The sequence below is a fragment of the Chrysemys picta genome, chromosome 13 (genome assembly GCF_011386835.1).
Source record: "Chrysemys picta bellii isolate R12L10 chromosome 13, ASM1138683v2, whole genome shotgun sequence".
NCBI lineage: Eukaryota > Metazoa > Chordata > Testudines > Emydidae > Chrysemys > Chrysemys picta.
In genome coordinates, this window is record NC_088803.1 from 44366796 (window position 1) to 44392567 (window position 25772).

Consider the following 25772-nt stretch of genomic DNA (forward strand, 5'->3'; position numbering starts at 1 on the left):
GTAGAATTTACTGCTGCTAGTCGCCATCTTGCCAAGTGTTGGTTTAGTTGCAATATGGGAACCAAGCACCAAAGGTGGCAAACCAGTTTCCATCCTGCCTTAATACTTTAAATAGAGCCTAAACAGTGTGAACTGCACTAAGTAAGGTCATCATGCAGTCAGGTGATTAATCACTGGAACAATTCACGAAGGGTTATGGTAGATTCACAGTCACTGGCCATTTGTAAATCAAGAGTGGATGTTTTTCTAAAAAAGATGCTGTAGTTCAACAAGAATTATTTGGGGGAAATTAGGTGGCCTATGTTATGCAGAAGGTCAGGCTAGATTATTAGTAATTCCTTCTGGCCTTAGAATCAGACCCTCATGTCTGGAACTTTCCATCTACACAGATCCAGTTTACAGGATCAGGGCCTGAAATATGAAGTTTGGAAAAGAAAAGGCCAATCGGTGCTATGCTGTTTGAATCTTGCATTCTGTTTTTCATGATCTTGCTTACATTAACTCCCCCCTACCCCCATATTTTCCAAAATATGCAATTAAAGTAGTTTAATCTCAAAACCACTTCATGGGCATGCTGTCTAATTGTCAAATACACAGCAGTTTAAAAAGCAGGATTTGAATTGATATTCTGAGCCATGTTTGTTCATGGATCAAGAGAAGTAACAAAATTTTAGGCCCATCAAAAATACTTCTGCTTCTTGCAGCATGTTACTAGGGTTAATACTTGTAACCTTCACCAAATTTTGATTTCATGAATATATAAGTAATTATTACAACACTTGTAGTGAGGTGGCAGATGTACTGATTGCTACCACACAAAATAAATTAGAGGTTGGGGGGGAGGGTTGCATATATATATATTTTACTTTGGTATAATTTTGCTTCTCAGCACTGATACTTGTCAGTAGCTATGTCAAATAGCATATATTCAATTTGTTAAATGTGCAAAAAAGTACCTTTTTAAAAAAAATAATCATATATTAGTGTCCTGAATTTTTAGAAGTAAAAATAGCATTCTTGTTTGCTTTCTGAAGCAACGTATTTTCAGTCTTGTAATTTAAATAATATGTAAGGCATAAAACAGCACTTGGATTCTCCAAAACCTAATAAGAAAATATTGGAGCATAACGATTTGGATGATAACTTCCAGCCAATAAAACTAATAGGGCTGTATTTACAATCTCTACTCCATCCTCCTGAGTTTCTGCTGACTAGGTTTAACGTGGCCATTTGGTTGCACTAGAGTGGCACTGCATTTCATTTTTTAAAAGATCAATGCCAAAGTCTAACTGCATAAAGATCTTGGACAAGTTGTTATTGTAGTTTATCAGAAAATTACTATCTGAAGCTAAAATTGGGGCTGTTGTATCTTCCCGATGCTACCACTTGTCTTGCATTAAAACAGTACAATATGGTTTGAAGTGTCTCATAGGAACGTAAGCTTATAAGCGGATAACTCTTTTCTCAGATAAGAGGAATCCAGTCATATTATCGGTATATTCTGCTTTACTTGAGCTAGCATGATAGCTCCCTTAACACACCTACAATGGTTGAAAATCAAGCTTTCCGTTCTCCAACAGTGTGGCAAATATCCAACCTCTAGAGGCTGTTTTATGTGAATTTCAGAGCACTACTTAAATACCAGAAAATTTTTAAGCATTCCCATCCCTATCAGCACACACTAACTACAATTCCAGGCTTGTAGCCCAGATTTTCAAAAAAAGCTGAGTACATACATGTACATACAGTGTGTCTGATTATGACAGTTGAGTGCAAATGATCATCAGCAGCTATTTGCATAATGAGTGGATTGGCATTTGGTCTTAACTACTTTGAAAATTGTGTGTGTTTGAGTTGCTTCTTTGACAAAGACCTTCTTCCTTCTGGTTTTGTAACTGCCTGGAGTGTGCAATCTGTAAAAGATGCACATGAAGATATGGGGTTTATTTGCGGTTGCAGTCAAAACTTGAACATTTCACCAGATGCTGATATGCGGCAAGGAGTGAGGGTTGGGGAGGCACAACCGTTCTATGGACAAACACCCTGGTGGAAAGCCCAGCACTTTAGTTCATTTTCTGGGAGGGCAGTGCTAGGATTCCCTCTAGGATGCTGTCTGTAGACATCTTTAGGGGATTCTGTTTTTCTTATAGGCCTCTGGATAATAGGTGCTTGATAACTTTAGCCCTCCCCAAAGTCATCTGGTTGGTGGTGAGAAGAGAGCATTCATTTCCTCCATCCCAGACTCCTGACTACTGCTCTACTCTTCCATCAGTCTTGCAGTTGCTGCATAGAAGAGCCTTGTTTCTATTTCTCTGTCCTCCTCCAGGACTCAAATTGGGCAGAATAGCAACCTGTCACTTTTTTGAAGCTGCTGTCTTGATCTCCAGAGTCTCATCTTACTTGTTTTTAAATTGAAAGACTCTAATGGTTGCAGAGGGAACCACAAGAATGTGAAACACATGTAACTGATGCAGTCATGCCTACCTGCATCTGCAGAGAGTCTGAAACAATAGCTGTGTAAGTATGAACAGCTTCATCTCCATGGGACTAACTGGGATTCCTACTGATAACTTAAAGTCCTCTGATATTATCACATGATTTTGAGACCTGAGGCCCTAGACTTATACTTATGCCTTAATCTGGCCATGTTCAAGGGTATATCCAAATCCTCCTGAGGTGCCCAGCAGAATATATGTCGTCATATTGCAATATCTAACAATCTTGTTGTTGTGAGTAGCTTCTAGTTTTAACACATCAAGTGGGCAGAAGTTAGGAAAGCTTTAAAAAAAAAAAATAGGCACTATGTTTGCCCTTCTCCAGTCCTCTGGGACCTCATCCATCCTCCATGAGTTCTCAAAGATAATTTCTAAAAGTTTTGAGATTGCTTCGATTCCCTTAACAATCCTAGGGTGAATTTCATCAGGCCCTAATTACTTGAATTAAAAATTACTTAGACAAATGAAATGTCTTCCAGTCACCAGGACCTGGTGAAATACATCCTAGAATACATAAGAAGCTGACTGAGGAGGTATCTGAGCCATTAGTGATTATCTTCAAAAAGTTATGGAAGACTGGAGAGATTCTGGAAGACTGGAAAATGGCACTATATTTGCCCATCTATAAAAAGGAAAATAAGGACAACCCGGGGAATTAGACCAATCAGCTTAACTTCTGTACCTGGAAAGATAATGAAGCAAATAATTAAGCAATCAATTTGCAAACATCTAGAAGATAATGTGATAAGTGACAGTCAGCATGCATTTGTCAAAAAAAAAATAGTGTCAAACCAACCTGATAGCTTTCTTTGACAGGGTAACAAGCCTTGTGGTGGATGGGGGGAAGCGGTAGAAGTGGTATATCTTGACTTTAGTAAAGGTTTTGATACTGTCTCGCATGACTTTCTCATAAACAAACTAGGGAAATGCAACCTAGATGGAGTTACTATAAGGTGGGCGCAAAACTGGTGGGAAAAACATTCCCAGAGAGTAGTTATCAGTGATTCACAGTCATGCTGGAGGGACATAAAGAGTGGGGTCCCACAGGGATCAGTTCTGGGTCCGGTTCTGTTAATATCTTCATCAATGATTTAGACAGTGGCATAGAGGGTACACTTATAAAGTTTGCGGACGATACCAAGCTGGGAAGGGTTGCAAGTGTTTGGAGGATAGGGTTAAAATTCAGAATGATCTGGGCAAACTGGAGAAATGGTCTGAAGTAAATAGGATGAAATTCAACAAGCACAAATGCAAAGTACTCCATTTAGGAAGGAACAATCAATTGTCCACATACAAAATGGGAAATGACTGCCTAGGAAGGCGTACTGTGGAAAGGAATCTGAGGGTCAGAGTGGACCACAAGCTAACTATGAAACATCATTCTGGGATGTATTAGCAGGAGTGTTGTACTCAAGACACAAGAAGTAATTATTCCGCTCTACTCCACGCTCATTAGGCCTCAATTGGAGTATTGTGTCCAATTCTGGGCGCCACATTTCAGGAAGGATGTGGACAAATTGGAGAGAATCCAGAGAAGAGCAACAAAAATGATTAAAGGTCTAGAAAACATGATCTCTGAGGGAAGACTGAAAAAATTGGGTTTGTTTAGCCTGAAAAAGAGAAGACAGAGAGGGGACATAAGTTTTCAAGTACATAAAAGGTTGTTACAAGGACAAGGGAGAAAAATTGTTGTTCTTAATCTCCGAGGATAGGACAGGAAGCAATGGGCTTAAATTGCAGCAAGGAGGTTTAGGTTGGACATTTGGGAAAAACTTCCTGTTAGGGTGGTTAAGCAATGGAATAAATTGCCTAGGAAGGTTGTGGAATCTCCATCATTGGAGATTTTTAAGAGCAGGTTAGACAAACACCTGTCAGGAGTGGTCTAGAAGATGATACTTAGTCCTGCCATGAGTGCAGGGGACTGAACTAGATGATCTCTCAAGGTCCCTTCCAGTCCTATGATTCTATGAATACATTAACTTATCTAAATATTCTTTGACCTGTTATTTCCCTATTTTGGCTTGTTTTCCTTCTCTCTGGTTAATATTAATTGTGTTGAGTATCTGATCATTAAATCTTTTAGTGAAAACTGAAGCTTAACTAGTCATTAAACACCTCGGCATCCTTGATATCATCTGTTGTTAGCTCTCCTTCCCTGCTAAGTAGAGGACCTACATTTTCTCTTCATCTTTCTCCTGCTCCTAATGTATTTAAAGAGCCTCTCCTTAGAGTCTTTTATGCCCCTTGCTAGGTATAACTCATTTTGTGCTTCAGCCTTTCTGATTTTGTTCATTCATGCTTGTTCTATTCTTCTGTACTCTTCCTTAGCAATTTGTCCATGTTTCCACTTTTTGTAAGATTTCTCTTTTGATTTTTCAGGTCATTAAAAATTTCCTGATGGAGCCATATTAGCCTCTTACTATTATCTTTTCTTTGTCAGGATAGTTTGCCAGTTCTCCTTAACCTCTTTTCCCTCTTAGATTTTCTTCCCATGGGACCTTATCTACCAGTTCTCTCTGAATTTGCTAAAGTCTGCTTTTTTTGAAGTCCTTTGTGCTTATTCTGCTGCTATCACTCCTTCATTTCCTGGGAATCTTGAAATCTGTCATTTCGTGATCACTTTTACCTGAATTTGCCTTTTACCTTCAGATTCTCAATTAATTCTTCCCTGTTGGCAAGAATCAAGTCTAAAATGGCTGTCCCCTGGTTATTTCTTCCACTTTGTGAAACAAAAAGTTGTCCCTAATACATTCCTAGAACTTAATGGAAATTTTGTGTTTTGCCCTATTAAATCCCCCTTTACTACCAGGTCTTGTGTTCTGGATATTTATTTGTCCTAGAAATGCCTCATCCACCTCCTCTTCCTAATTTGCACAGATGATTTAAGCCAGAGAATTCCTGGTCAGCCCTTTCCTTCATAACATTTCACTGTGCTCCTAATACTCTGTCAAGTTCCTCTGATGCTGTGCAGAGATTGGTGTAATCTTGAAAGGGGGGGGTATTGATGTAGAATCGTAGATGACCCTACAAGCAAGGTGCTCCTGCAGTTCTCAAGTGCATCATAAGAAGCCATTAAGTCTTAACCTCTGTTTCAAAATTCCAAATCTCTGCCTGCTGGCTCTCTGGATGAGAGGTCTTCTCCAGTGTCCTTCATAGTGAGACTGTGGCAGGATCGCCTGACAAGTGCTTGAGGCAAGAACTATTATGCACTATGCCCCTGGGACTCTGCACTGCTTCTTGGCCCTGTGACAGCATGTTTTTCTCAAGTGCCTCCTTGCTGGGGTTTCTGCCTTTAAACCTCCTCTTCCCTTTGGGGAAGAAAGAGGTTTGCTCTGAAGTGAGTAACCAGAATAAATTAATATTGATGGTGTCTGCGTTAACTTTCTCCAGTATTCCATGCAGGGAAAAGAGGTTAAGTGGCAGTTGTTGTTTTCCCTCCCCACCACTACTCTGTATCCCTCTGTCTGCACCAAGAGAGAGGTGAACACAGCATTAGAGGAAAAAGACGGGGCATGTGTTGTGAAAACAGTATTCCCTTCTGCAGTAACCTGGCACCCGGAGCCCACCTGATCTGAATCCCCACCATTTGTATTAGCAGAGGAAATGATTGCATTCAAAATGCTTCAAGCAAATTACTTACTCTGCTCCTCAGTCTTTTGGTCTCCATGTGGCTATGCAGATCTCACATGTGGCAGAATATTGAGAATGTTTTGCAAAGTTGTTGTCAAATTGTGACTATTCAGTTTTACAGATCGAGAGATCCATGCTCTAGCTTCCTGCTATTATAGGTTTGGCATTAGAAATGGTGGAACTCATGTTAAATTCATTTTTAAAATGAAGGCTCCCAAGTTTTCTGTTCAGTTCCTGAGTTTGGCTCCTCACAATGTAAATGGAATGAATGAATAAACTGATATGGGTAGGTATTTTGGGTTTACAATCTGGCATATGCAAAGTTTGCTACCTAATTCCTATCAGTATAATTTTCATGTTTTGATCTGAAAGAACAAGTATAACAACACTTACACCATCAAACCTTCTCTAGCATCCTGCTGTTATGAAGCAGTGAATTAAATTCAGAACAGCAATCTATCTGTTTGGCATTCAAAACAGATTCAACATTGTACCTTGGGAAATAATTACTTTTAAATGAGCTTATAGCTGCACTCAACTAAGCAAACTGATATGAACCACAGGCCTGCAGAATTTTTTCCATAAATGGATAGGTATTCAACTACCCAGTTAGTCCTCACCCACTGTAGAGATTCGAGCAGCAGAGAAGACAGCTGAGCAACAATGGAGGAAGTACTGATCTTAATTATCATGCTTCTTGTCTGTTACACATTGTGTAATATTGAAACACAAGTGCTGTCACAGTTGGTTTTCATTTTGACCAACATTTTAAAAAATGTTTTCAACTTCACTGCATCTCATAATCGCTTTAAATTTAGCACTTCATATAAGAAAAGTCAGTGTCTAGCTCCTTCTACCATTTTTAAAAGGCACACAGTTGCTAATGGCAACAGACTGTGTGTTGTGTTTGTGTGTAAGAATGTGATGGCATAGCCTTAGTGTTGTTCTGTCCACTTAAGAAAACAAATTGGTTTGGCTGTTTTTACTCTAAAGTAAGTGACATCCTTGGACATAGCTTTCTTGTAATAAAACCTTTAGATATCCACATAAAGCTATATGCTGGATATATCAGTTGTAATCTGAGAGTTCTTTCCTGTAGTTCATCTAACAAGCAGTTCATAATTTCTTTTAACTGTGCTAGTAGATCAGAGTACACTTAATTCTGGGACTCTGCATGAACTAAATGATGGGGTAAGGGGGACTTTTTGGTCATAAAATGTACCTTCTGAAATTTTACACTGGGTATCTTTTAGTCAGGTTAATAATTGTAATTTGTGGCATTATGCAAGTTTAATTTTGGATTCCAGTTTGTTAGCTTGGAGCTATCTGCACCATCTAGTTAGGTGTTCATATTCAAACTTGTTTTTGCTTTTGAAATTGCATGTGGTATTTTAATTGACCAATGGGCTGCAATCAAAATATAGTTGTTAGCAGTCTCTCTCCAAGATAATCTGACACACACAATGCAATTTGTAACAACAGAGGTCCCAGATGACTGCTGTGATTAAAAATTGTGTCAGTAATTGAAGCACAGGGATTCCCCTCTGTTAATCACTCTCTTAGAAGGGAATTTTCTCTTTTTTTTTTTTTTTTTAAGACTCCTGAGTTCCTTCGCCCCGTAATCCTCACCACCTTCCAACTCACGGAAAGATGACTTGGCAGGTAGTGATCTCTTCTTCCTGGATGGAACTAGCGGGAGTAGGTCACATCCTTTCTGAGGGCCTCTTCCCTTAATGTTCTGCATGCCTACAAACTTAAGCCTGATCTACACTACAAAGCAAGGTCGACACAAAGCAGTTTACATCTACCTAGTTGTGCATGTGTCTACACTTAAACTGGTGTCCCACCACTGGAAGTACCCTGTTATGCTGACATATTAACACCATCTCCCCGAGAAGTGTACAGCCGCAGTTGAAATACTTAATTCAGTGCAGTGCACGTGTAGATACTGTGGTGCTTATGTCAATCTTTTCTTACAGCAGTTGTCCCGCAATGCCACACACTGACCACTCTGGTCATCATTGTGAACTCCACTGCCCTGGGTCATGGAGACCAGAAGCCCCTCTCCCTTTTAAAGCCCTGCAAATGTTTGAATTTTGTTTTCCTGATTGCCCTGCTTGGCGAGCGAACCTAGCAGGTCTCCATTGTTGAGTGAAACTGGCCAGCTGACCATGCTGGCTGCACGATCTAGACACTCTCCTGCCTGGAGTAGACAGGAGATACTGAATCTCTGGGGCCTGGGGTTGAAGAGGCTGTGCAGGCACAGCTCCTAGCCAGCCATGGAAATGTAGACCTCTATGAGCAGATTGCTCAGGGATGCAGGAAAAGGGATACAACAGGGACCAGCAGCAGTGCACGTGAAAACCAAGGGGCTACGATAGGCATTTCAGAAGGCCAGGGATGTCAACAGTTGATCCAGTGCCAAGCCGCAGATCTGCCATTCTTACAAAGAGCTGCATGCTGTAATGGACAGAGACATCACCTCCATCCCCCCACAGCATTGTGGATACCTCTGAGAAGCCCAAGTCATAGGCCCCTGCCATGAACAGCAAGGAGAAGGTGGTGGTGGATGAGGAAGAGGATGAATATGGGGGACAGATGACCAGGGAATCCAGCTGTGCAGCAAGCCAGAACCTGTTTTTGACTCTACTGCAGTCCAGCCAGTATCACCAGTTGAGCACAGGCAAGTCCGGGTCAGGGGAAGGAACCTCGGGTAAGTGGTGTAGATAAACTTTCAATTACAGGGATGGCATCTCCAAAGTAACAGGATATATCTTTTGACTTAATTTACTCACTCTAGAACAGGTAGTGATAGAAGCTCTACCTCTATTGCTTGTATCTGCTTTTCATTCCCCTCTAGTGTTAGGTGCAGGGAGGGCAGGGGAAGGAGATGTGGAGCAGTTTGGTTATGTACACAGGGAGGTCTCCTGAATCCTTTTGAGAGATCTCGATGAAACTGTCACAAAGGTACCTGCAATCTTCTGCCAGAAGTTTCTAGGGAGATCTGCCTTATTTCCATCTCCACAGTAGAACACTTTCCCACACCACTCAGCAATAACTTTAGCAGGCACCATTGCAGGCTAGCAACATATGGGCCTAGGTGGCTTTGGGACGCCGGCAGCACCTGAGCTATCCTTGTTTGTTACCCTCAGGAGTGAGCTGTCAGATAAAATCACCACTACATGTGGAAAATGGTGCCATTATTCAGTGTCATTGCCCCATACTCAGTTTCATGCAACTGAGCAATTCCTTCTTCGTTTTGTCAACCCCCGGCAGGCCATACCCCCCCCATTGCTGGTGCTGTGACTGGCATCATACACAAGCAAAAGCAGAGGTGAGAATGTAGTGCTTAACACTTTAGGGGAGCAAGGGGTAGTGAGTTCAGCATTTTAAGTTTCACTTTCTGTAATGAATACATTGACAGTAGTACCTCGGTGTGTTTTATCTGCAGCTGCTGCCACTGCGGCCTTCGTGATTTTCCCCCTCCACTCCCACAGAACACTCGAGCCAGATAAGAAGAAAGAAGAGGACTCAGGATGACACATTCAGTAAGATCCTTCTAGCCAGTGCTGCATTGGACTGTGAGCACAGGGCCTGGAGGATGAACATGGTGGCCAGCTTGGCGAAGGAAAGAATAGAGAGGAGAGAGGCCCAGGAATCCCAGCAGGAAAAGGGGAGGGAGATGCATCAGGATGCAGTGGAGCTCTTCAGCCAGCAAACAGATGCTGCAAATTTTGTTGAACCTGCAGGTCCACCAATCCTTGGCTCGCCTCCCTCTGCAGCCCCGTGAGAAGTCGGTATCGGGAACACCCTATATCACTCCCCCAAGGTTCCACATGGCATATGGGGTTGCTGCACTACTCTCACCACTCAACAGCAGGGAACATTAAAGACATTCACAGCTTCACATATACTGACCTGTGAAAGCCACAGTTGGTGTATATGTAGTTGAAATGGACATGAATGTTTTGTTTTTTAATGTATTTATTTTAAAATTGCATTGTTTTTGCACTTATTTGTTACAGAATAAAATACTATTTGGAACATAATTCATCTTTATTAGTTCATAATGGATGCTGCTGAGTGCTCAGTAGTTCTGAAAGCAGTCAATTACCTGTTATTTCACAGTCGCACAACTCATAGGATCAGTCACAAACAAAATTAATAGATGAATTGACAATGTTATATTCCTACATGTACAGCAATCAGTACACAATTCCTACCAGGCCACACAAGAGCAGGGCTAGATAGAGCATACAACACTACCACACATTACTCTGGCTCATTGTTAACATGGTTTTCCAAAGACTCCCTGAGCCATGTAGCAGCTCCATGTTGAGCTCTTCTAATAGCCCTTGTGTCTGGCTGTTCAAATTCAGCAAACAGCTGCTCTGCCTGTGCCCTCTATCCCAGCAGAAACTTTCCCTTTTTGCTTCAGATATCATGCAGGACACAGCAGGCAGTTATTGCCATTGGGATACTTTTCTCACTGAGGTCCAATCTTGTGAGTAGACAACACCAGCGATCCTTCAAATGACCAAAATCACATTCAACTGTTGTTCTGCACCCGCTGAGCCAGTAGTCAAATTATTCCTTGGTGCTGTCAAGGTGGCCAGTGTACAGCTTCATGAGCATGGGGTAGGCTGGGTCTCCCCCAGGATCACTACTGGCATTCCAACATTACCAGTGGTAATTTGCCTGTCAGAAAGAAAGTCCATGCTTGTAGCTTTCTGAACAGTCCTGTGTTCTTAAAGATGTGAGTGTCATGCACCTTCTCAGACCAGCCCACATTGATGTCAGTGAAAGAATCCCTGGTCCACCAGTGCTTGTACTGTATAACCATAGAAAAGTAGCCCTTTCTGTGAATATACTCAGTGGTAAGGTGGTCTGGTGCCAAAACAGGGATATGCGTGCCATCTGTTGCTCCAGCACAGTTTGGGAACCCCACTGCTGCAAAGCCATCCCCTATGTCCTACACATTGCTGAGAGTCGCAATCCTGCATAGCAGAAGGCAATTAATGGCCCCGCACACTTGCGTGACAGTGGCCCCCATAGTGGATTTCCTGGTTCCTAATTGATTCCTGATTGACTGGTAGCAATCTGGCATTGCAAGTTTCCAGAGTCTGATTGCCACTCATTTCTCCAATATCAGTTCAGCTCTCATTTTGGTGTCCCTGCGCTGGAGGGCTGGGGCAAGCTCCGCACACAGGTCCAGGAATGTGGTCTTGTGCATCTGAAAGTTCTGCAGCCACTGCTCATCATCCCAAACCCGCATTACAATGCGATCCCACCAGTCGGTGCTTGTTTCTGGGGCCAGAAGAAGCACTCCCCAATCTGCAGCTGCTGCATGAATACCACCACCAACTTTGAATTGGTTCTTGCCATGTCCCACAGCAATCTGTCCTCCAAGGAATCATCATGTTTCCCACTCATTCAGTTCTTCTTGCAGCTCTGCAAATACTGCAGGATTGTGTACCCTGTGCTTACAACGCTCATGACAGCTTGTGCAGGTTCCATGCTCCTGTCTCAGATGGCAGACAGTGAGGAGGGGCATGTGGGTTTGTGGGATTTTGAAAAAAAGGCATGAAAATTATGGGATACAGATACTATTATTGGATGGAGACAGTTGCAAATTGGGAAGTTGACCCCATGCATCCCTGCCTGACTTGTTTCTGCCCCATCATGTATTGCCAAAACTTCCCAAGTCAGTGCACTGGACGGTGGCAAGTTGCATAGTGGCCTACCTATGGTGCACAACACTGCATCAGCACAAGCACTCCCAGTGAGTATGCATGTCGTCAACTCAAGGACCCAAGTATGCATGCTCACAAGCAATGTACTAACTGTGGTGGCTGTTTGCTGACGTAACTTGAGTTGACATATGTTTGTAGCGTAGACATAACCTTGTTCTTGTCATTGGCCCCTCAGCCCTTTGAAAGACACTCACCCTACAGTGGTGGGTGCTGTTGCAAGAGCCTAGAGATATGATGTACCATAAATTAGAAGGATGGAGCGCTTAGTGTGATGAGCATTCTGCTTTCATGTTGCTCCAAGGTTCATGGAACCATGATGCCTGAAAAATAGATTGAGTACCTATTGCCTTACTTCCTGGGAGCTACTTATAAAAGATTAAGAACAAAGGGCTTTTTTATATGTGCACAAAGAAAGGTATCTTAAGCCATAGCTGCAGCTAGGAAAACATCTGTCATAGATCTTAATTAGCAAGGCAGAATGTGAGCACTGGATTACTCTAGCAGATTAAAATTTTAGTGCAAGGGGGAGAATGGGACATTTCAGGGCAGATATGGTCCTCATTCTCCACAATCAATTCTCAAATACATTAATTTTGGCATTATAATGTAATTCTAACTGCACTTATTACAAAGTTGATTAAGCCTTTCTGTAGTTTTGAGGAAGATTGTGCTATAAATTACAACAAATAAAATTTATATAACATTTTTAATGTGAAAAATCTCTGCTGTAAAATAGCATCCCGAGACTTCTAAGCATTCCAAAGAGAACCTGCGTCTTTAAACTTTAATCTCAACCTCTAAAACAGCCTTCTGTCTTAGTCTGGCTCTGTGCAGTTTTCTTTCAGACCCGTCAGCAATACAGTGTATGAGTAATCAGAATGCACGGTCATTACTTCGTTCTAGATGCTCTTTTCCACATCTTTCCACCTCCCATATATAAAACATATATTCTCCTGATGTGTACAAGTTACTATCATTATTCTTCTGGGGTTTTGTTCAGAAAGTTGCTGTGATTCTTAAATGTAAATTTTGGTTTGAGGAGTCTGAACTTTCACAAATTACTGATTTAATTTTGAATTCAGAATTTCAGCCAGATCTATGCAATGTATTTCAGCATAAGGGCATGCAACTTAGAATCCAGTTTAACCTCGTATATTACTTAAGACACCATATGGTCATGGGGAATCATTCGTGATTCTAATGTAACTTTTTTTTTTCTTGCAGTGATGCTACAACCTTTCGATTACGACCCTAACGAGAAAAGTAAACACAAGTTTATGGTACAGTCTATGTTTGCTCCAGCTGATACTTCAGATATGGAAGCAGTAGTAAGTATTGAAACTAATTTATAGAGACTGTGTCCTTTTATTTGTATAATTTTATAAAGCGAGAACATCTTAAAGAGGAACAGAATCAGGTTTTTCTAGCATTGCTTGTAGGTTGACTTAATGAACTTCATGGTTTTCCTACAACTCCTAAAGGGTGATAACATCTACCCTCACCCCCATATTTCTTCTTCGAGAAGTCTCAGCATTGCAGAATTGGATCGGTGCACTATGGGGAGACTTGCCTTCCTCAGAAACAGATGGTAGCTGCTCTGTCAGTGGTAGGACACAAGGCTGGGTCCAAATTAAAAAAAAGGGGGGGGGCGCGCTACAAGGCTAATGGTCTAATTTTTGTTTTGCATCTCCTGTGCTCTATGAAACATTTCCCTCAAGCCGGAGTCTCTCAATCCTCCTGAATGTATAATAGGACTTCCCTAGACCAGCCTCCGCCTTTCCGGTGGAAACCAGGATCTTTTCTAGTATTGTAGAGTTTTCTTTATCCTTTCCCTTGTTTATTTGCCCTTATGTGGCCCTCACCCCAGAGATCTTACAGTACAGCATTAAATGGGTTATAAATGAGGAAAACGGAGGTAGGTAGAGGCTGGGGTGAGGAAGGACAAAGGATATAGCAATAAGATTGTTTGCTTCTTTCCAAGCGTCCTTAAAGTAGCCAAGCAAGCAGCACTGACCGTTAAAAACTCACTGGTATTCTTGTCTCTCCACTGATTGCACTTCCTGTAATCGTAAGAGTCTCGCTGTTGAACCCATCTCCACCCTTACTTTTATTACTTTACTAAACATTTGACACAGGCTACTTTTAGTGTTTTCACCTATGTACTTTTTATTGAAAACACATTTCCTTGCACAAACTCCTAGCTATTTAACAAAGTTTTTGTGCAATATACTTTTTCACTATCCACCTGCTTTTAAACTCTTGTCCACTTAAATTAAGCTTATATTTCATATAAACTCACCTACGAAAAAATGCATCTGAAGGGACAGCAGATTTAAACTAATTCCAGTCATGACTGCAAGTCTCTCCATTTCTTTAAGAAAAGGAGGATTTTTGTAAATATCTCCTTAGTTGAGCCTTTTATTTAATAGTACACTTTTTAAAAATTATATAAAAATAAATGGCAGGTACACATCCCATCTTGTTACACATTTGATTTCATGACCTAGTAAACTGTTAAAAGAAAATAAAACCCTATAAAGGTGTTTATTCTTTTTGAATGCAGTGGTGGTTTTGCTAGCTAAACGAGAGCATGCTCATTGTAATAGGGTTTTTGTAGTGGTTCCATTGAAAAGAAGTACTCCCTTTTCTATATTATTTGAGAAACTGATGTCTCTTTTCCCATCCTCTGTTTCTGTGAGGGTGTGGTGGATTTGCAGTGCAGACAGGCTAACCCTTTTGACAAGTAGAAATCGCATAGTAGAACAGAACAGATTTGTGTGTAGTTCTATGAAGATAACTAGGTTGATCTTAGATTGTCTTTATTAGACTGGCCAGAAAACCATACAGATGACTTACTGTCACATAATTTTACTCGTGTCTGCAATGTCACCCTCTTGGATGGTTTCACAGGCTCTAAACCTTTAAGCACTCCAGAACTCATGCTTCCAAAGGAAGTCATTGAAGCCCCTTGGTTTAGCACGATTTAAAAGGAGGCTAGATGAAATAATAGCCTCTACCTGGTTAGAAACATTCCTGCATTGGCAGAGAGATTTACCAATCAATCAAATAGCTCTCTTTCAATCTCTAACTTCCATTTTTATGCACTATTTTATATCATCAGAAATTTATCTCCACACCATGGAGCCTATAGCGGTGTTTCAATTTTCCAGAACTCTCCAGGCCAACATAACTTTTTCTTCCTCCAGTACTCCCTCAGTCCTTCAGTATGTTACCACAGTACAGATATCTTCCTATTCTGGATAAACAGATGTGACAGATTTCAAGAGTCCTCTAAAGCTTTCAACACTTAACAGCCAGCCAACAATTTCAAAAGAGAATCCAGGCACTACTCTGGGTTCTGGATCCTGTGGGTAGTAGCCTCCTGCTGCCTCTCCTTAACTTATCTGCCAGAGCTGCTTCAATTCTCTGGGCCGCTTCCCCAAGGCACTAGCAGCATCTTCACCTTCTTCTGAGGGCTTCCAGACAGGAGCACCTTCTTTGCTTCCCTCGGTCCCTGCCAGCAACTGCTCTGTACAATGTGCTGCTTTCCTGCAGCCAGCTAGGAACACCGTCCTCTCTCCTCAGGCACCCTGCATCAACTGACTGTCTCCTGCCCTACAGCTCCTTTTATGTAAGCCTGCTGGGCCCTGATTGGCTGCTCCATGTGGCCTTTCCACAATTGGCTGCTCCCTGCACAGCCTCTCTAGGTTGCTTTTAACCCCTTCCCTTCTGCTGTGGTGTAAACACCCCCATCACAACATGAAATTGAATTTACCAGTGAACAATGGGAAATCGGTTCTTATTTTGAGGAAATGGACACAGTTCTAAAAGGGATTTGAACACCCCATTTGAAATAAACTAGAAAACAAATCACTGATATTGTTAATAAATTGTTGTTCAATCTGTACAGCCTGTGCATTTGTAAGAATGCTAATATTCCTGAATTGGATTATTATTTTTGTTTTTGGTAACTTCACCTTTCTTCTGAGCCTTCTCCTTGCATCTCTTGTGTTTGATCTAGACTGTAGATATCCCTGAGAAGTGTTTGTGCATCTGACCCTTTAGAGCAAATTAGTGTATTACAGGTAGTTTTCATTTTTGTACAAATTCTCAATATAAATTTCTGAATGCCATCAATTTTTACAGCACCTCTAGAGAGTCCTATTTTGTACCTTCCTATCCCTTTTAGGATAGTTTTAACAAGTATCACCTTAAGAATTATATGCTTGGTGGAGTGGAAGTAAAACACTTGTTGTTGAAAGCCTTGATCTGATAAACACCCAGTATTTTTAAACCAAGTGTTTTTTTCCGAACCAGACAGTGCAACAAGGAATCAAATTACATTACTTTTTCCATAAGCCTGATTGTGACTGGATTATTTTTAAATTTTTAGTGGAAAGAAGCAAAACCAGAAGAACTCATGGATTCTAAACTTAGATGTGTATTTGAGCTACCAGCAGAAAATGATAAACCTGTGAGTATTTTCAACAATGTGGTGGGCGATTTAACTTAATACCACAGCTAGAACATATAAAAATGCATGTTCATACAGACCAACTCTATAAGCAACCCTATAACATCCCCTTTGGGAAAAAAACACACTTAGAATCTTTGTGCTGCTTAATCCACCTAGAGGTTAATTTGCACAACAGAAGTGCAGCAAAACTACTAAAATTATTTCTCAGTGGATTTGGGGTTTATCTTTGTTCCTTAATGAAAGATGGCATTAAAAAAAAAAAGCCTTGTTAAAGGTGCTGTTTGATATCCCAGAAGTCCTCTGTTTATCCCCAGAGCAGAAACAACACAAGCGTCAGCAGTACAAGCTTCCACGTGTTGCCCTTCCAGTTTACCTTCTTCCTGATCTGATGGGGTTTCCTGAGAGTGAAATGGTGTATTAAAAGTAGAAGGCTAGCCAAAGGGTCAAGTGCAAAGATGGCTATTGTGGCATGTGATCCCTGCTGACTGGGAGCTGAGCTGTGTTGTTTCTTGTTGGGGCAGAGAAGATCCTGATTAATTCATGATGGAAATAAGTCTCCTCAAGTGCAGAATTGATGAATTAAGATCTGCCTATTAATGTGTATCCAGTGCATTCACCTCATGTACAGGAAGCACAAGAGCCGACTTCTCCCTTGCATTCAAGCTAGTGCAATTACAATTACGTATTTGTAACAAGCCCTACAATTGGCCCGCCTTCTGTGATCGCTTTTATACCTCTTTCTGTGCACCTGTGGACCAGACTTGTAATAATCTGCATGTGCAGACCCCACATTATGGACATTCACACTCAGATTTATGTGCACATGTATCAGGCCAATGCACTTTTGTATGCACACTTTTTGGGAGGTGGGGGAAATATGGCCCTGAATTTATGTGAAACCTGATATGTCTGAACATCATCGTGAAGTTGCAGTTTTGGTTTTTCTTTAATCCCTAAAACTCATTAGGACAAAATAGACCATAAGTAGCAACAAGATCCTATTCTTTATTCTTATAACCTGTATTCCTTGTGACAAGGCTTTTACCAGTATTTGTGCTTTTCACGAGGGCTTGGCTCTGTGTACCAAAGTTCAGAATATGCAAGAAGTTCAAAGGGAAGGGTGTGGGAAGAAATCCCTGAGATCCTTCTGTCCAGGCCCCTATTTGGAATGGCAAATAGGGAATTGTTTCTCCACCTACATCCTTATTACAAATGAGTGTTTAAAATATCAACTCCTGTTCTCTAAACTGGCTTGAAGGGTGGTTTCCCCCTTCTACACTACAGAAGTATAGGAGGGTAGAGAAGTGGTGGCCACCTGAGGGTAGTGAGGGTGTTCAGATGTACAGCAGGGTAAAGAGGTGGCTTTCTGGCAATGGACCAGGTGCAGCTTGGGCAGAGATGCTGCCCCAGATCCTCAGCATGTATAGAAAGCAGCCATTTGCCATTCTGTGCTCTCCATGCTGCCCTTCTGCTCAGACTCATGGTGGCACTAGTGCCTCCTAAACAGGTTCTGTTAGTGAATTGGGGCAGTGGGGGAGGGAGAGCAAACAGCAAATCAGAACGTGAGTGTCCCACCCCACCCTCATCGTAAGAGACAGAGTCCTGGTCTAGGGATCTCCCTGTCTGTGATTTGCTGCTGCTGCTCTGACTTTTACCCTAAACCAGGAAATGGAAATAAAGGCTGCAGAAAGAAAATTTAAGCTTTTTTTTTTTTTTTTTTAAGATAGGCACAGTTCAGGGATGCAGAGTAGTTATCTAATAGTTCTCTCAATATAAGGTGTGGTTTTTTTCTTTTTTTAATAATCACCCTAAGATCACTGTCCTTTTTTTGACAGCATGATGTAGAAATAAATAAAATTATATCCACAACTGCAAAGACAGAATCCTCTGTAATGTCTAAATCAATAAGTTCTTCCTTGGATGACACTGAAGTTAAGAAAGTAATGGAAGAATATAAGAGGCTTCAAGTAGAAGTTCAGAGGTTACGGGAGGAGAATAAACAGTTTAAGGTAAAGATTTTTCTTTTGAGTTCTGCCCATTTGAGTTTGAAGCCCTCTTTGTGGGTGGGAGTGGTTGCATGGGCCATGGTACTTAAGCATTAGTTACACATGTAAGGAGAACACATTCTTATCTGCAAATTTAGTTTTTGCAATCAAAATGAAGTGCATAAATCCATGCACTCTTGGGGCATGGGCTGAAGTCTGAAGCATACAGCCTGGCAAAGTGAAGTGACAGTGACCCAAAATGATTCATTTTCTTCTCCCCTCTTTATTTTTTTTGTAGAAGGAATTTAGAGTGGAATTTTCAAAAGCAGTTCGCATTGGGCAAAGTCTGCTCCCATCTACATCAGTTGGGAGTTTTAAAACTGAGTTCAGCAGGAACAGAGTTAGGCCAATACTGAGCACTTTTGGAAATCCCACTCATAATGTCCAAAGCTATTAAAAGGCATACTCTAAACTGTTAGCCAAAGTGCAAGAGGACCACTGGTTCGTGCCTTCCCCAGCCTAGCAATATGAAAGCTCAGTATATAAGAACCACTTGTCTCTGTTTTGAAGTACTTTTTTAAAATCAGTTTTTAATTGCTCTCTAGATTTAGGCCTAGAAATAGCTATAAAGCTGAAAATAGTAATATGGGACACAGCTACATTGAAAGAGATTGTACGTTCATCCTGCTTTAATATTCATTTAAGTGTGAAATAAATCTTTACCATTTAAAATCTGTTTTGTTTTTCCTCCTTTTTATGTCTCTTAAAGCATGCTAGATGCTGGTTTAGTCTCTCATTATGCCCTCGCTTTGCCCAGGTCTCACAAGATGACTGTTTGAAATGCTATATGATTTTCAAAAATAAATCTTTCTTAAATACATTTCTCATAGAACTTAAAGTTAAGTGTGCATCTTACTATGGACTTTTCATACTGCTATGCTGAGCCTTTCTTTTAAGTTATTTCAATTATAAGGGGAAAGCTGATCTGATTTTTGCTTTAACCAAAGACCCATGAAGAATCACTGAAGATTGAAGCCAATATTGGAGGATAGTGTGCAACGTGGCAGGCCAGGGTTACATGGGTCAGAACTTGGTTTGTTCATTTATTTTCCTTTGTGGATCTGGACTGTCCACATGTAGCAGTAAAGCAATATTCTTCAGTACAGCATATTGAAGGCTCGCAGCACAGATGGTCTCTGCAAACGTTTGCAAAGTGTTCTGTTAAAGTCTTGTAGAGAGTTTTGAAACCTTAATACATATTCTTAGTCCTCGTGTCCACCAGCCTTCATAATAGTTTTCTCTCCATTTTCTTTTTTAAGATGAACGTAGATCCATATTGTGATTTCCATGACTAGTATTAGGCCTGCCTTCGGAAATTCCCTTCATAAATGTCAGATTTTGCAGCAGTACAGCAACAGTTATTGGTACCTCAGTATAACAGATTATGCTATGTGCCAGCTCTTCCAACATACAGTAGATGCACAACTGTGTGCAGAGTAGCTCCTACTTAACCTAATTGTGCATGCAAATTGGGTGTCTAACTTCTCTGAGAATCTGGCCTTCAGTGCCTAAGACATGAAGTATAAAACGTTTAACTATCTGTGACCTGCTTCATTTGGCAAATAGTAAGTGGTATAAAGACTCTAGTTTAAAAAAAGAAAAGAAAAGCAAAACTCCACAGCAAAAAACATAAGTCAAAAGTAAGAAAATGTCCAACTTGCTCTGTGAATTTTTGAAGTTTTAGGAATTTTATTTTAATTTTTAAAAAATGCCCTTTTGAAAGAATAGCTTAATTTTATTTTCCCAAACTTGAGTCTACTTCCATGTTGCAACTATTTGACACTCACGCCTTTTGTAATTCCATGAACAGTGTTAGAGACTAGGGTTACCATTCGTCCGGATTCCCCCGGACATGTCCGGCTTTTTTCAGTTAAAAATAGCGTCCGGGGGGAACTTGTCAATGTCCGGATTTCCCCCCATGCAGAGCATGCGGGGCTTACAGAGCAGCCGGCCGGATCGAGCCACTCGCACGGGCTCCGGCAGCTAGAGCCCCTCCTCCATTTCCCCCTCCACTCCCCTGCAACTTGAGACCAGTCCCCTCCTCTCTCTCCCTCCCCCTCCCCCCTGCATTCGCAGATCGCCGGGGCCGTTCGCATCGGGCCTCCGGCAGTCTGGAGCTCCGACCCTGCTCCCCTCCCCCACTGCCGAGTGCGCCGCTCTGCAGCACAGTAAGGGGGCCGGGGGTCAGAGAAGCGGCAGGGAGGTTCTGGGGGGGTGGTAGTCAAGAGACAGGGAGCAGGGGGGAGGGTTGGATGGGTCAGGAGTTCGGGGGGGGGGCTGTCTGGGGGTTGGGGGTGTAAGGTTTGGGGCAGTCAGGGTACAGGTGGGGGGGGGTCTCAGGAGGGGGCAGTTAGGGGACAAGGCACAGGGAGGCTTAGGTAGGGGGTGGGGTTCTGGAGGGCAGTTAGGAGCAGGGATCCCAGGAGGGGGCAGTCAGGGGACAGGGAGCAGAGGGGTTTAGATGGGTCAGGAGTTCTGGGGGGGGCTGTCGGGGTGGGGGTGTGGATAAGGGTTGGGGCAGTCAGGGGACAGGTAGGGGGTAGAGTCCTAGGGGGCCAGTTAGGATGTGGGGAAGGTCTCAGGAGGGGGCAGTCAGGGGACAAGAGGCAGGGAGGCTTAGGGAGGGGATGGAGTCCTGGGGGGCAGTTAGGGGCAGGGGTCCCAGGAGGGGGCAGTCAGGGGACAAGGAGTGGGGGGGAGGGTTGGGGGTTCTGAGGGGGCAGGAAGTGGGAGGGAGTGGAAGGGGCAGGGGCGGGGCTAGGGCGGGGCTCCTCCCGTCCTCTTTTTTGATTGTTGAAATATGGTAACCCTATTAGAGACATTCAACTACAGCCTAGCACCAGCCTTCTGATACTTGAATGGTATGGGCACAAAGGGCTCGCTTTATCCACCCCTGAATACAGTCTTTCTGACATGGTACACAACTGTTAGGTCAGGAAGTAATGAATACTGTATCCAATTAAAATTAAAGCTCCTCCATCAGCAGCTGTAATACAGGTATCTCATCCAATCACTAACCTGACTCTTCTTAGATCAAGAGCACGGAGAAGATTGTAGGACAACGTGTGCCAGTAATTCCCAGTAGTATCAGTGAGATGTCATTTAATATTAGCATGTATATGGAAAGTAAAGATGGAAATACTTTGCTCAAGTACCTGAGAAAAATTGCTACTTCATAATTCAGTTATTCCATTCGTGATTGGCATCTTCATAAGAGCAAGATAGTGTTCAAATTTGCACAACTTACTTGTGTGCACAGTACTGAAAATCAGGCCCTCAAAGTTGCTGTCCCCCTGTCCATATATATTTGTGGGATACTTCTTGAATGATTTTTTTTAATCCCCATTCAAATGGACTGGTAGGAATAGAATGGAGACAAGTTGTCATACTTCTGCATCAAAATTGCATGCCTTTCCAAAGAAACTCCTCTAATAGGCTTAGTTAACAATAGGGCCTGGGGGTTTTGGTGGTTTTGTTTTGTTTGTTTTTAATGCAGCTTTTTTTGGTCAAAACTAATCATTAGGATTCCTTCCTGTAGGAAGAAGATGGTCTGCGGATGAGGAAGGCTCCCCAGACGAACAACCCAATATCTGCATCTGCAACTGCTGTCAAGGAGGAAGGGCTCAGCACTAGACTACTTGCTCTGGTGGTTTTGTTCTTTATCATTGGTGTAATTATAGGGAAAATAGCCTTGTAGAGGCAGCATGCTGAGGATTGTAAATTGGCTTGATGGTTCTGCCATATCATTGGATTAAATTTATTCATAACAATGTTTTAAAAAAATTAATGTATGACATCTCACAGGTCTTGCCTTTAAATTACCCCTGCACAAATATAACATAACGTAATCCTCTTGAAAGTTTAAAATGTACAATGAGTGAAAGAATGATAAAGAATGTTCTTTATTAAGTGATGAGGAAAAAAATCATGAGTTAACACTACAATGGCATATTGTAAATGTCATTTTAAACATTCTTAGACCTTGGTACACGTTGCTGTCCCCCTGTCCATTTTAAAAAACAAAGAATTATTCTTCCACTGCTGGAGCTGGCCCTTTTGGATGTTTGGAGCTGGGTTAGGCAGGAGGGGTTGATAACTTCTATTAAATATGTTGATCCACCATTCTGCTCATAAAGTTAACAGTTTGTCAGTATCTTCAACTCTGTGCAAATTAACAATTTATTGGCACTTACAATTCTTTTCAGCTTCTCACTATTAATTTATGTGGCAGTGCTGAATGTGCTAGGCATCATTAAGAGGCATATATTGACTGGTATGACACTCATTTGGAATAAAGGTCAATGCCTTGTTCTCTTAAAGGGACCAAGCTACATTGCTGTTGGTTCATTTAGTTGAATTGAAATGTTATTCAGAGATGTTTAATGCATATTTAACTTATTTAATGTATTTCATCTCATGTTTCCTTATTGTCACATATTGACTAATACTATGGTATAAAAAGGCACCTGTTCTAAAACCAGTGGATAGAACTAAAAAATTACTGCTGTAGTGATGCGAGATTCTTCTGCCTCCTCATGTTTTGGGCACTATGTAATTGTTAAAGTTTTGATCACTTAAACATTGGGGAAACAGCAGTCAGGAAACTGTTTTTGTATGTAAATAAATAAGTCTATCTAGCAAAAAAAATTAGTAGTAAACTAGTTCTATGCCGTAAAAAGACCAATCCTGTTTGACCATGTAGCATCTTAAAAAAAAAAAAAAAAAAAAAAAAAAAAAAAAAAAAAAAAAAAAAAAATTAAATAAAGCCCAGAGATTAAAGTTCATTTAGTTACTTTTGTCGGTCAATTAATTTTTTTTTTTTTTTAAGGACCTGCAATTAGTCACTTTGATGAAGCTTATGTATAGCAGCAGGAAATTGCTAGCCTTACCTCAACGCTGTTTCCTCCAGCCCCATTTTAGTCTCCAGAGCCAATCTCCAGAGAAGCACATTTGATGGAATACTGATGTTTAGAATAACCACATTGTCAGTCTGTTTATTTACTAGGTATCCTCTGCTGTTTTTAGTCTCCAGTGATTGGACTCAGTAGTCAGTAACCCTGAGAATTTATACAAAGTGACAGTCTAAGGCAGTAATATTAGTAATAGTAATATTAATAGTAATGTTACTATAAGGCAGTAATAATAATAGTACTAACTATAGGGCATGTATATTCACTATATTCAAGCATGATATGTAGATGACCTATTCTTTTCAGTCAACTACCCATATAATCTTAGTTGGGTTCCAGTTTCAGAAGCCATCAGATTAATAGATGGAATGCAATAGATTAAAGGGGCTAAAATGTGCAATAGATTGAAGCTTATTCGCACACCTCTGAACCCTGAAGCACTTAAAAAGATGGCTTCCCTTTCTATTTCTTTGTTGTTCCTAAATCAGGGTGGTGGTGGTGGGGGGGGGAGTGTTTGGGTTGGTAGATTTTTGCTGCCATCTACTTTTCCACCCTTGCCATAATCAAAATGCTAATAGATATTTACTTATCTATCAAATGGTTGCCTCTGCCCTACATTGTGCAGATGAGCAGAATTTTCCAGTGCTACCCTTGCAAGTCAAGTAAAATCCCAGCATGTCCTCTGCGTATGTATGTGTTTCTGTGGAGACTTCTTGCAGAACAGCCGACAAAAATAGGAAGAGGTGCATCTTTAGACAGGATGTGAAGATAGACCAGAGTCAAGCCTGTTCCATATGGTAGGGGCAAAGCAATTATAGTCTCCATTTTTTGCAAGTGCAAGACGGGTTGGAAGCAGTGCAGAGGAAGAAGGTAGGTAGTAGTGAGATCAGCAAGGTAGGATGGGGCATGATTGTACAAGGATTTAAAAAGCTACAGCTTTGCTCTTTAGGGGACCAGTAACTAATGGAAGCCTTCTGAAACTCTTCAACTTCTGTTAACCAAAATGACTGATCAACACAGGAAGCATTCTGAAAGGGAGAGTTGTCTTTTAAAATACATGGGATAAATATGATGCCTGAAGAATTCACTTTCATGGCTTTGTAGGATGTATCAGGAAGAACCTGGACTAAAGAGAGACTGAACGCAAATGTTTGGGTGGCTGTGGCCATTGGAACATTGTGGCTGTTCTAAAAGCAGAGGCAGCCTCACAAGTGCAATTTTAAACACAAGCCAGCATTGCAGGGTAATGATGGCAGATAAGCGTTAATGTTGGTCTGTTTGGGGGGGGTGGAAGAGTTGTTTTTTTTGCTGGTACACTGAGCAACTGTCACGCACCTTATCCATCAAAATTGACTTTGCTGGCACAGATGATTTATGGCTAAAGAAGAAAGCCAGAAGAGTGTGTTGGTGTCCTCAGGCCACAACTTGTTTAATGGCCATGCCTCCGAATGTCTCTGAAAACTTAAAACATTTTAAACAATTTATGAGTAAAGTTGCTTTTATTAGTTTTTGTTACTGTAGCACCTAGGGGACCCCAAACAAAGAGACCCCCCATTGTACTAGGCACTATACAAAGACAATCCCTACCTTGAGGCATTTACAGTCTAAGTAGCTAGCTAGCTATTGATACATCAGTACTGGCTGCTATGATCATACAGGTGTGTTCCATGGTACTACCTGAGCCGTGGTATCACTCTGTAAGCATCTTAAATAACTCAAGTTACTATTAGAACTTGGAATTTAACAAAACTCTGAAGTCTCTCATATCCTGCCTGACAGCAGCCTAACAAACAGGAGCCTGGAAGTGTCTAGTGTAGCCCCCAAGTCCTCCAAAAAATTAATCCAAGCAAAGGATAGCCAGTGTCAATTGAGTTCTTATTACCTGCCTGTCGGACAGAAAGCTACTGTATTCCCACCTGCTGGAGACAGAAAACACACAACATTTCAAAAAGACTGGTATTCTTTTGCAAATGCAGTGTCCCCTTTTTCCACCCTCTTTGAAGAAGACACTCTCTATACACCTGTATTTACTGGTACGAGACCTCTGATAGAGCTGTCTTTCAGGTAAGAGACTTTCCCATTATGGAAATAAGTCCTTAAACTGCTTGGACATTTACGAAGCTTTCATCTACTTTTATGCCATCTGAAGAAATGCTTCATCAGACTTGTAGAAAGTGAAGTATTCTGATGTCTAGGAGATGTATAAAATTAAAAATATAGAGGACAGCAGGAAAGGACATGTAAGACTAAGGATGCAATGGAAAGACTCTGAAGAGAAGTTTTGAAGAGGACTGGAACTGCCAGACCTATGAACCCATGCCATGAACTTGAAGGAGTGGTGAATAATTGTGGACAGCTCTGAGCCTGTGTAAACGAGAAAAGGAGTTGAAGTGAAAGAATGTGCAACTTTTTATTATATAAAAACTATGCAAAGCATGAACTTTATAAATCACCTTCATAGT

The 25772-nt window shown here is 41.4% G+C and overlaps 1 protein-coding gene across 2 annotated transcripts in view; it reads left to right on the top strand.

The window, feature by feature from the left end:
• The window catches only part of VAPB (VAMP associated protein B and C), a 43585-nt gene extending 20401 nt beyond the window's left edge, over positions 1 to 23184 (top strand). The window contains exons 3-6 of one of the 2 annotated variants that reach the window (XM_005305820.5): positions 13103 to 13206; positions 16272 to 16352; positions 18191 to 18364; positions 21939 to 23184. In XM_005305820.5, coding sequence (XP_005305877.1) covers positions 13103 to 13206; positions 16272 to 16352; positions 18191 to 18364; positions 21939 to 22097 — 518 coding nt within the window. In that variant the 3' untranslated portion in view covers positions 22098 to 23184. The remainder of the gene's footprint in view (positions 1 to 13102; positions 13207 to 16271; positions 16353 to 18190; positions 18365 to 21938) is intronic. The other variant, XM_065566063.1, reaches the window with a different exon arrangement.
• Positions 23185 to 25772: the final 2588 nt, after the last annotated feature.